Source organism: Schistocerca cancellata, chromosome 2, assembly GCF_023864275.1.
Source record: "Schistocerca cancellata isolate TAMUIC-IGC-003103 chromosome 2, iqSchCanc2.1, whole genome shotgun sequence".
NCBI lineage: Eukaryota > Metazoa > Arthropoda > Insecta > Orthoptera > Acrididae > Schistocerca > Schistocerca cancellata.
Window position 1 is genome coordinate 1,105,853,994 of NC_064627.1, and position 13,051 is coordinate 1,105,867,044.

General features: G+C 40.2%; 1 protein-coding gene across 2 annotated transcripts in view; it reads right to left on the reverse strand.

Annotated features, from left to right (window-relative positions):
• Positions 1 to 13,051, reverse strand: part of LOC126163122 (adenylyl cyclase 78C-like) — an 812,464-nt gene that overhangs the window by 13,686 nt on the left and 785,727 nt on the right. For both annotated transcript variants that reach the window (XM_049920046.1, XM_049920045.1), the window contains 2 exons: positions 3,060 to 3,166; positions 2,486 to 2,600 (listed from right to left, as the gene is read on the reverse strand). In XM_049920046.1, coding sequence (XP_049776003.1) covers positions 2,486 to 2,600; positions 3,060 to 3,166 — 222 coding nt within the window. The remainder of the gene's footprint in view (positions 1 to 2,485; positions 2,601 to 3,059; positions 3,167 to 13,051) is intronic.

Below are 13,051 nucleotides of genomic sequence, written 5' to 3' on the forward strand. Positions count from 1 at the left end.
GTAGTGAGAAATGTGTGAAAACCAGTGGAAAGACATGGCTTAATAAGTTTCTAATGAAGTGAGTGTGTAATTTCAGTACAGTACATACTGATCAGCCAGAACATTATGAACACTGACCTACTATTGATATAAAGCTTTCCAGCTGGTAGCAGCACCACCTGATGATGAATGACTGCGAGTCAGACACACGCACTGTGCATGTAGTAATGGTGAGCCGGCTGGCCATGAGTAGAATGGGAAGGCGTGTAATCTATCTGCTTTTGACCATGGGCAGACTGTGGTGACCCAGAGACTTGGCATGAGCATTTTGGAGTCTGCATGACTTGTCGGGTATTGGAGGAGTGCTGTGGTGAGTGTCTCCAACATGTGGCATAATGAAGGGGAAACCATGTCCAGACATTGTAGGGTTGGGTGGCCATCTTTAATTACAGATGTCAGACATAATAAGCTGGGCAGACTGGTAAAACAGGACAGATGGTGAACTGCTGCAGAACTAACATCGGACTTTAGTGCTGGGCAGAGTACAAGTGTGTCTGAACACACCCTGCACCAAATACTCCTAACAATGAGCCTCCAGAGCTGACGACCCATGCTTGTGCCAATGTTAACACCATGACATAGGCAACTGTGACTGAAATGGGCATGTGATGATCAGCTCTGGATACTGGCATGGCAGAGAATTGTACGGTCTGACGAATCCTGGTACCTTCTTCATCATGTCGATGGGAGGGTGCTAATCCATTGTCTTCCAAGGGAACAGCTCCTTGACATCTGCAGGGCTGAGACAAGCTGGTGGCGGCTCTATTATGCTCTGGGTAACATTCACATGGGTATCCATGGGTCCAGTGGAGCTCATGCAAGGCACCATGATGGCCAAGGAATATCTTACACTGGTTGCAGACCAAATACACCCCTTCACGATGATCACATTTCCCAATGGCAGTGGTATTTTTTAACAAGATAATGCACCATGTCACAATGCCAGGAGTGTGATGGAGTGGTTTGAGGAACAGAGTGGCAAGTTCCAGTTGATGTGCTGGTCCACCAACTTGCCAGATCTGAGCCCAATCGAATACATCTGAGACCCCCTCCCCCTCCTGGAATTTATGGACATTAGAGGTGACTTGTGTGTGCAGATGTGGGGCCAACTCTCTCCGGCGACCTACCAAGGCCTCACTGCTTCAGCGCCATGATGCATCACAGCTATTATCCGTGCCAAAGGTGGACATACTGGCTATTAGGTAGGTGGTCATAATGTTCTGGCCGATCAGTGTACTTGTTGTTCCTGTTACTTGCCTGGGTATGCTATTAATTGATAGTGTAAGAGTTGGTGATTATTATATTCACCTGTTACATTTCAATATATAAATAGCACAGGAACTATTAATGTGAGAGTTACTGCTTATGGGTTTCTGTAACTTTACTACAAACAATTTAATTTCTGTTTGCAGAATTTTAAATTTCAATGTAGCTTATTTAGAGTTTATTACCTTCTCATGCAACTTCAGTGTTGCTTACTTAGTTTCAGTTTCCTAATTGCTCAAAAGTGGCTACATAATTTACCATGGTCTAAAAGCTGTGCACTATACTACTTGGCTTCATACAGTAGCTCCCAGTCCATTGTTCTTGAGAATAGGTAGAGTGAAACACAAAGCATAACAAATATCACTTTCTTCACCTGCTTGCTCTATTACTGACACCCACAGGAAATAAGCATCTGAGAAGTGAATAACAGTGTCATGCAGATATGCTGTAGCATCAATTAGCATAACTAGGATTTTGCAAAGCAGTGTACTGGCCACTGGGTTTTATGTGACCCATGCCCTCTCCCCCCCTACTCTTCCAATCCTTCAAGTCCCTTGCCTTCACTGTTATTGAACACACCTACGATGCCATAAATCAATATATGTGTACTTTGGACACAGCTCTGATCAATCTCTGAGAGTGGTGAGTGGTAATTTAACAGCTATAATGGTTCTCCAATACTGTTAGTGTTCTATGGAGTCCATACCACAATGTGTCAATATCGTCATAGGGGTAGGCGGAGGTGGAGGGGGGATGGGGTGGCAAGAGAATGCTACAGCTTTCTAGATGGATGAAAACAGATAAATTATAGCTGAGGGAATTATAAAATGTGAGGACATAGGCTATGCTGAGAGGGATAAGTCCAAGAATTAACCAATGACTGGCAGCAATGATTCAGTTGCAACCATTACAACTTCCTTTTTTGTGAATATGATGTTCTCATACATTTCTTTCACTGACTGTACAATCTGTATTGTCCCTGCTAGTGATCTTTGCACACAAGCTTATTCCACTAAAATATTCCTTACTTGAATTCTATTCTGTTCAGATGGAACAATATCAATTACAATATAGAAGTCTATACACACTATAAATTAACAATCAAAATTAAAGAACCAAGTTAATTGAATGACAAATATTTTGACAACATTTACACAATGTGCCCAACAGCAATACATACCAACTCTGAGATGGAAGTTATTGAAGGAATGTTTGTTAACATCATCAAGACGTTGCTTCATTGCTAGAGCAAAATCTACAAGGGCACACAGATGTTCCAGTTCATCTTCATCTGGCTGTACACAAAAAAGTTAATAAACATATGTTCTTTCATATATAAGACAGAATATACTGGAACTGTTTTATTACATCATGTTATTCTTTGCAATATTAATTTGTACATTTATAAAACTATGTGTCTTTGAAAGTACGTGCATTTACAACATTGTAAATAAATTTTTGTAGCATTATCAAGCATTAACATCTCTTGAAATATTTCGTAACTCACATTATACATAACATAAAGGACACAGATTTTGGGATTAAAAAAACTTACTATGCGTCTGTCTAAACTATACTGATGGAGAATCATATAAATACTGAAACAAAATGCTGTGTATTTATAAATAAGGCAAATATAAACCAAGTCTGTGTTATTGTTCTTGGTGTTTTAACTTTTTTGAAATATATGTGATACTAGCAAGCAACCTGAAATGCACAAATGATAAGTCTAAAAGCAAAACTGATTGTAATACCTTGTGAGTGGGGTTTAGACCAGAAGCGGCCATATAAGTAGATGCAACTGTTTTGACTTTCTCAATGCACTTGAATCGTGGTTCATCTAAGAGCTCATCAAAGTCAGCTGTAAAAAACACAGACAGATGAAACAGCAATAAATTATGACATGATACATGGCTGAGGAATACGCAGCTAGTCACTTGTTATGAGAAGCAATGGGTGGTTGGTAAACTGAATAGAAGAATTGTACCAAACTTTCAAACAGATTACCTCTTTGGGTGAAGCAATGAAAATCAGTATCTATGTGATGCTGAAGTGTAGTGATGCCAGAAGTTAAAGGGTCTCAAGGAAAAATGTGATACCAATTTGGCATTCAGCAGCCCTCCCCTTGTTAGACTTAAATTTGCAGTAGGGCTACCTAACTCTTCACCTCTCACTTTCTACTCTAAAGATCTCTTGGAAAAAGGTCTCTTTAGCTGATTATCTACAGAATTCATCATGTTGCTTGCACAATCAAGCCAACCAAAGGATAATGTCACATCTAACCAAAAGAATGTAGAAAGTTATGCTTAATAATTCAGTCAATGTAGTCAGAGGAGATTTGTCTGATGTTGGAGAAACCACATGTGGAGTTCCCCAAGGATCAATCTAAGGTCCACCACTGTTCCTCATATATGTAAATGATCTTCCATCTAAAATACTACAAGCAGAATTAGTTATTTTATAAGTAGTAAACAATGTTATTGACTGGTTTTCTGGCATCTAGAGGTGTAACTCACAGTGAGAAAACAATAAACAGGGTTGAAGCTTCAACATTTTAGTCATCCCTATTGATGAGAATTTAAATTGGAAAAAGCTCATTTCAAAAATCTTAAAAACAGCATAGTTGAGCCACATTTGCACTTAGAATCATTGCAAATCTTGGGGAGAGATGAATCAGTGGGTTGACATATTTTGATATTTTCATTCATTAATGTCATTTGGAATAATGTTCTGCGGTAATACATCTTTAAGAAAGAAAGTCTTCATTGTTCAAATATATGCTGTAAGAATAATATGTGGGGTTCAGCCACAATCATCTTGTAGACATCTGTTTAAGGAGTTGGGCATTCTGATTATTGCCTCACAAAATATTTATTCCCACATGAAGTTTGCTGTAAATAATTCACTGCAATTCAAAAGGAACACTGTTGTACATAATTAAAATACCAGAGGAAAAATGAATCAAATAATTACTCAACTTTAAGGTTATCTTTAGCACAGAAAATGGGTGCATACTGCTGCAACTAAAATTTTTGGTCTCTTATCCAGTGATATAATTTGTCTTACACACAGAATAGGAAAATTTGAAAATGAACTAAAATGGTTTCTCCTTCACAACTCCTTCTATTCTGTTGAAGAATTTCTGATATTGTATTGTGTAAAAGGTGGTGGGAGGAATTACTATCTCATTTCTGTATATTTAATAACAACAATTAAAAAGAGACTTATGACTTATAAATCTTCAGCACACAGACATATTTACAAATTAATTTGCAATGTGAATGTATAGTGACACACTCCACATCATTACGAGTTACCATGCAAATGATCTGTGGAACATGAAACTAACTAATCAATGTTTCATTTGCATTTCATTGGCACTTCTGTTGTTTCAAAAACATATCAAAATTATCACTAAGTGAATTTAGAAAAACATAGAGTTTCACTGTAAATTTGTATGTAACGTACGTCACAATTTGCGATGTGAATGTATAGTGACACACTCCACATCATTACGAGTTACCATGCAAATGATCTGTGGAACATGAAACTAACTAATCAATTTTTCATTTGCATTTCATTGGCATTTCTGTTGTTTCAAAAACATATCAAAATTATCATTAAATGAATTTAGAAAAACATAGAGTTTCACTGTAAATTTGTATGTAACATACGTCACAAGAAGTATGTCATTTGCTTAAGTCAAGACAACGATTCTGTACTGAGCAATGTTATCCCTAGTCACTGGTTTTGCCAACAGACAGCAATGAAAATATGTCTTTATTGTATTTAATGTCTGAATGTCTTTATAAAAACTAAAACTAAGCTTGTGCTTCAGACACACAAATGAAAAAAGTCTGTTTTGTTATTTCAGAAACTGACATTGACACCCCAAGTGTTTTAGAGTAGGGTTCTGTCTAGGCAAAAGAATTCACTTACTTAACAACACATTACTTTAGCATAATAATTATGGGTAGATGTCAGTCTACGCTTCTTTGAAACTGTCTCAACAAATTTGTCACTGCATGAACTTGGTCACTAGGAACCACCATATGACTTAACTAACATTTTAAGGCTTTGACCCTCTAAGGTCTGTACAACATAAGAAAAGTCACCGAAGTTCATAAAAACTTTTCAATGTTGAGTGCCAAATGAAATTACATCAAATCAAGTTTTTATTATCAATCACTATACTTCATATAATCAAAGATTGTGACATATTTGACTTGTTGATTCTAAATCTGTATATAAACTTAATCTATGGTAATAATACATATATTACTTCTTACAGCCAGGTGTTATATTACAAGCTTATCATTAAAAGTTTATATAATACAGGTATCATCTGTGGCTAGGTAACATGGAACTTGCTCTATGTCTAGTCTAATGTAAATGCAAGAAGCACTTTCCCTTAAAAAGTTGTGTGCTTCTCTTTGTGCACGTGTGTGTGTGTGTGTGTGTGTGTGTGTGTGTGTGTGTGTGTGTGTGTGTGTCTGGACATTAGATTTAGCTTTTTGAATAAAGATTTGTACTGTTATTTCTTTTTAGCTCCATGGTTCGGATGGCCTTTTTTTCTTTGAAGCCTAAAAGCTTTGAGTAGATTAGTTCTCTCAGACCCCTCCCCAGAAAATTATAATATACCTAGTGACTGAAACATGAACAATGGAGGCCAAATACTTCCAGTATAAGATGTCACCTTTGTTCTGCCAATGGCCTTGTCAAAGATGTGCAGAGGAGCAGACAGAGATTCCCTTGCCCTTGGGGTGGGAAACTGCCTCTAAGGGCTGAAGAATCAGCAATGATCATCAGCATGAGGATGAAGATTGCAATGGAAACCACTGCATTAAAGACCCATAATGTGTATCCATAGGACATGTGACCCATAATTGAAGAAGTGTCGTGACTATCACTCCACTGGCAAAAGATTATGCATTAATTCACCACTAGGATTTCTGGTATGGGACTGCCAAGTGGGAGAAGACCATGAAAAAAGGTAGAATAACATTCTATATGCCAGAGGATGGAAAGTCACAAATTTGAACACATTAGGAAAGACAGAGAACTTGAAAAGGGAAATGCAAAGACTCAGTCTAGTTATAATAGGGGCCAGTGACATGAAATGGAAAGAAGGTAAGTAATTACGGTCACATGAATATAGGGCAATATCAACAACGGCAGAAAATTGTGTAACAGGAGTAGGATTCATTATGAATAGGAAAGTAGGGCACTGGGTGAGCTACTGGGAACAACTCAGTGACAGGGTTGTTCTCTTCAGATTCAATAACAAACCAACGCCAACAATGATAGTTCAAGAATACATGCCAACCTTGCAAGCAGAACATGAAGAGACAGAGTCCTTATGTGAGGATGTGATTATTATTATTATTATTATTATTATTATAGGATACTGATTGGTCAATTCCGTATGTGGAGGAATACAAAAACCTGATAACTGTGGGGGATTGGAATGTGGTTGTAGGGGAAGAAATACAAGAAAGGGTTGCTGAAGAATATGGACTTGGCAGTAGGAATGAGAGAGGAGAAAGACTAACTGAGTGGTAAAATTGTCTCAGGTGATCAGCCAAATGGTGGTGTCATCTTGCCACAACATTTTAACGAATTTTGTGCCCATCATCCTCAGGTGAATGGATACAAAACTCATTGAAATGTTGGGGAGACAGAATGATGCCACCATTTGGCTGATCACCCAAGAAAATTTTTTTTTTATTACACTGAGAAAGCCTGCTATGACATATAGACTAATTGAGTTCTGCAGTAAATTTTAGATGGTAATAGTGGAACTCTGCTCAAGAATCACAAATAACTACAAGTGACTACCATAGCAGAATACTGTCAAATGATATGTCACAAAACCCAAAGAAATTTTGATATTATGTAAAGCCTGTTAGTGGCACCAAAGTTGGTGTCCAGTCAATCATGAGTGAGTAAGAAACTGAAACTGAGAGTAGCAAAGCAAAAGCTGAAATGCTTAAGTCCATTTTCAAATGTTCATTTACACAGGAAAACTCAGCACAACTGCCCCAATTTAATGCTCATACCACTGACAAGATGAATGAAATAAGTATTAATGTTAGTGATGTTGAGAAACAGCTGAAATCGTTAAATTGAACACAGCTCCAGGGCTCAAAGAAATCCCTGTCAGAGTCTGAATTTGTGGCTAAGTTAGCCCCTCTTCTAACTATAATATATCATAGATGCCTTGAGCAAAAAACCATGCCCAGTTTTTGCAAAAAAGCATAGGTCACAACCATTGACAAGAATAATAGTAGAAATGATCTACAAAACTACTGTCCAATATCCTTGACATCGATTTGTTGTAGACTCTTAGATCATATTCTGAGCTTAAACATAATGAGGTATCTTGAACACAATGACCTCCTCAATGCCAACCAGCATGGATTCCAAAAAACATTGATCATGTGAAACTCAACTCGCATTTTTCTCAACATGACATACTGAAAGCTCTGGATCAAGGCAAACAGGTATATATAGTACTTCTTGGTTTCTGAAACGCATTTCACTCAGTAACACACCTATGCTTATTGTAGAAAGCACGATCATATGAGGCATAAAATTAAATTAGTGACTGGGCTGAGGACTCTTTGGTAGCGAGGCACAGCATTTTATCTTGGGTGGAATGTCACCATCAGATGTAGAAGTAACTTCGGGTGTGCCACAGGGAAGTGTGATAGGATGCTTGCTGAGCATGTTGTATATTAATGGCCCTGCACACAATATTAATAGTAACCTCGGACTTTTTGCAGATGATGCAGTTATCTATAATGAAGTACTGTCTGAAAGAGGCTGCATAAATATTCAGTCACATCTTGATAAGATTTCAAAGTGGTGCAAAATATTAAGAAAAGGATGGTTGCTACTCCCCATACTGGGGAGATGCTGAGTCACAGGTAGGCACAACAAAAAGACTTTCAGAAAGAAGCTTCTAGCCAATAAGGCCTTCATCAGAAGAACGTACACATACAAAATCATTCAAACTCAACTCACACACACACATGACCACAATCTCTGGCTGCAAGCAGCAGCACATGATTGGAGAAGCAACCAAGTGATAGGGGTAAGGAGGAGGCTACGAGGAAGGGGTGGATAGCAATGTAGGGGTGGGGGATGGTGAAATGCTGCTTGTGGGAGCATACAGGAATGAGGTGGAGAGAGTGTACAGCAGCTAGGTGCAGTCAGGAGGTTAGACAGAGGGCACAAGGGGAGGGGGGTGGGGGGTCAAGGTACAGGAAAAAGTGATAAGTAAAAACATTGTGGGTGTTTTGGTGGAGCAGAGGCTGTGTAGTGCTGGAATGGGAACAAGGAAGGTGCTAGATGTGTAAGGACAACAACTACAGTAGGTTGATGCCAGGAGGATTTTGGGAACATAGGGTACATTGCAGGTAGAGTTTCCACCTGCAGAATTCAGAAAAGCTGATGTTGGTGGGAAGGATCCAAATGGCACAAGCTGTGATGCAGTCACTGAAATGAACATTGTGTTGGGCGGCGTGCTCAGCAACTAGGTGGTCCAGCTGTTTCTAGGCCACAGTTTGTTGGTGACCATTCATATGGACAGATAGCTTGTTGGTTGTGATGTCCATGCAGAATACAGCATGATGGTTGCAGCTTAGCTTGTAGATCAAGTGACTGGCTTCACAGGTAGCCCTGGCTTTGATGGGATAGGTGATACTTGTGACTGGAATGTGGTATGTGGTGGTGGAAGGATGTGTGGGACAGGTCCTGCATCTAGGTCTATTACAGGGAGTTGGGAGCAGGGGTTGTTTGGGCATGGACGAGGATGTTGTGTATGTTTGGTGGGTTTTGGAATACCACTGTGGGAGGGGGCAGGATGGTGGTTAGGACATTCCTCATTTCACGGCATGATGGTAGGTAGCTGACACACTGGCAGAGAATGTGATTCAATTGCTCCAGTCCTGGGCAATACTGAGTCACAAGGTGAATACTCCTCTGTGGCTCAATGCTGAGGCTTTGGGAGGTTATGGGCAAGTGGAGAGGTAGGACAAAGATCTGTCTTTGTACGAGGCTGGGAGGGTAATTACGGCCTGTGAAGGCCCCACTGAGTCCCTTGGTTTAATTCAAGAGGGATCGCTCATCACTACAGTATGACAGCAACAGGTGGGCTGGCTGTATGGAAGGGGACTTCTTGGTATGGCATTGGTGGCAGCTATCGAAGTGGAGGCATTACTGGTGGTTGGTAGGTTTGATACAGATGGAGATACTTATGTAGCCACCTTTGAGGTGGAGATCAACATCAGTGAAGGTGACTTGTTGGGTTGAGTAGGATCAGGTGAAGTGAATGGGGGAGTTGGTGTTGGTTCTGGAGGAATGTGGATAGGGTGTCCTCATCCTCAATCCAAATCACAAAGATGTCATCGACAAATCTGAACCAGGTGACGGGTTTGAGATTCTGGATGTTTAGGCAGGATTCCTCTAGATGCCCATGAACAGAATGGCATAGGATGCTGCCGTGCTGGTGGGGTTTTGACTAACTCTCATCATGCCCTGAAATGAGGAATGTTCTACCTAGTATCTTTCTTCTCCCCCACCCCCCTCCCCATCCCACAGTGGTATTCCACCGCCTGCCAAAGCTACACAATAGCCTTATCCATCCATACACAACTATTGCTCTCAAACATAAAAAAATATCCTTGTCCATTCCTATACAGTCCCTGTTCGTAACCCCTTGCCTCATGAATCATATCCCTGTAATAGATCTAGATGCAATACCTGTCCTATACATCCTCCCACCACCACATACTCCAGTCTAGTCACAAGGATCACCTATCCCATCAATGCCAGGACAATCTGTGAAACCAGTCATTTGACCTACAAGCTAAGCTGCAACCACTGTGCTGCATTCTATGTGGGCACAACAACCAACAAGTTTGTCTGCATGAACGGCCACTGACAAACTGGGGGCACAAAATAGCTGGGCTAACCAGTTGCTGAGCAAGCTGCCCAACATGACATTCTTCATTACACTGATTGCTTCACAGTCTGTGGCATGTAGATCCTTTCTACCTACACCAGCTTTTTCTGAATTGCACAGTGGGAACACTCCCTGCAACATATCCTACATTCCTGTAAACCCCCAGCCTCAAACTTTGTCAGCCATTGTCCTTACCCATCTAGCCCCTTCCCTGTTCCCGTTCCAGCACTACACAGCCCTCTATTCCACCAACACACCCACAGTCTTTTTACTTCTCTCCATTTCTGCTATCCTCCCCTTCCATCCAACAACCTCCCAACCGCACTTAGCTGCCCTACCCTCTCTCCACCTCGCCCATGAATGCTCCCAGAAGCAGCACTTTACTGTATCCAACTCCTACCATGCTATCCCTCCCCCTCCCAGTCTCCTCCTTACCTCCACCTATCATGCGCTGCTGCTTGCAGTCTTGCCTCAGCACCAGAGACTATGGTTTTGTGTGTGTGTGTGTGTGTGTGTGTGTGTGTGTGTGTGTGTGTGTGTGTGTGTGTGTGTGTTTGTGCACGTGTGTGAGTGCATGTTGTCTTGTTGGTCAAAATATTACTTTCTGATAGTATTTTTGTTGGCCCTATCTGTGATTTGGCATCTCCACTATATGACGAGTAGCAGCTATCCTTTTCATACTATTGTCACTATTCCATCCTGGATTTTCCATTGTTCAAAGTGGTGCAAAGATTGACAAGTTGCTTTAAATGTTCAGAAATGTAAAATTGAGCATTTCACAAAATGAAAAAATGTAGTATCCTATGACTATAAATAATATCAATGAGCAACTGCGGGAATCGACCATCTCACACAAATACCTGGGTGTAACACTTCGTAGGGATACGGAATGGAATGAATGCTTAGGCTCAGTTGTGAGTAAAGCAGGTGGTAGACTTCAGCTTACTGGAAGAATACTGGTGAAGTGTGATCAGTCCACAAAGGAGATTGCTTACAAATCACTTGTGTGACTGGTTCTAGAATGTTGCTCAAGTGTGTGGAATCCATACTAAATAGGACCAACAGGGAATACTGAATGAATACAGAGAAGGGCAGCACGGATGGTCACAGGTTTGTATGATCTGTGGGAGTATGTCACAGAGATACTGAAGCAACTGAACTGGAAGATTCTTGAAGGAAGAAGTATGCTATGCTGAGAAAGTCTATTAACCAAGTCTCAAGAACTGGTTTTAAATGATGGCTGCAGAAATTTACTACAATCCCCATGTATTGATCACATAGGGATTGTGAGGATAAGATTAGAATAATTACTGCATGCACAGAGACATTCAAACAATTATTCTTCCCATACTCCATAGGTGAATAGAATGGGAAGAAACCCTAATAGCTGGTACAGTGGGACATACCCTCTGCCATGGACCTCACAGTAGTTTACAGTGTGTAGACGTAGATGTAATGAAAAGTAGCAGAAATGAGAACAGTGAGAAACTTAACATCAAAAGTGGTGGTTATGAAACAGATGAAGATAAGGAATTCTGCTATCTTGGACATCAGGAAGGAGGAAATTAAAAGCTGGCTAGCACAGGCAAAGACAGCATCAAAGAAGCATCAAACATAGGCCTTAATTTGAGGAAGAAATTTCTGAGAGTACATGCTTGGAGCACAGCACTGCATAGTAGTGAATTATAGACTGTGGGAAAACCAGAAAAGAAGAGAATCAAATGATATGACATGTGGTGCTACAGAGGAATGCTGAAAGTTAGGTGGACTGTTAAAGGATATGGGAAAATTCCAAGGGGATTACTTCATGATCAGACAGATATTCCAAAATTAGATACTGAATTGTAAGATGTACCCAAGTGCATATTACACTCAGATCACAATTTAGTAATGATAAAGAGTAGATTGAGGTTCATGAGAATTGTCCAGAAGAATCACTGTGGAAGGAAGTGAGATCAGAAATACTGAGAATTGATGAGATACATTAGAAATTCACTAAGGATCTCTAAAAAGGACAGTCACAAATGCTGGTAAGGCAAACATAGGTATTAGGGTAGTGACTGTGAAGAAACCTGTGTAACAGAAGAAACACTGCAATTAATCGCCAAAAGAATGAAGTACAAAAATGCTCACTGAAAGACTGGAATACAGCAATATAAATCACTTAGGAATGAAATAAATAAAAAGTGTGGGGCAGCTAGATCGAAACGGCTGAGGGAAAGATTTGGAACAAAATGGGTAACAGATTTAAGTGATTTACATTGCAAGATCACAAGTTAATGTAAGTGCAAGAGAAGCCATTGGAAATGTGTAATACTGGTACAGTTATAACCAGTGTAACCACCAGACTGTTGAATGAAGCATGCAAACTTGTGTGCATTGTGTTGTACAGGTGCCGGATGTCAGTTTGTGGGAGTTCCATGCCTGTTGGACTTGGTTGGTCAATACAGTGGATGACATTTGGGATGTTGTCTGATGATGTCCCATATGTGCTTGATTGGAGACAGATCTAGTATCAAGCAGGTCAAGGCAACATGCCAACACACTGTAGAGCATGTTGTGTTACAACAGCAGTATATGGGTGTGCATTATCCTTTTGAAAACTACCCACAGAATGCTGTTCATGAATGGCAACACAACTGGTCTAATCAATAGTTTGATGCACAATTTTGTACGCAGGTTGCATGGGATACCACAAGGGTGCTCCTGCTGTCATACAAAATTGCATCCCAGAGCATAACTCCAGGAGGTCTCACAGAGGGGTTGGATGCAGGTTCT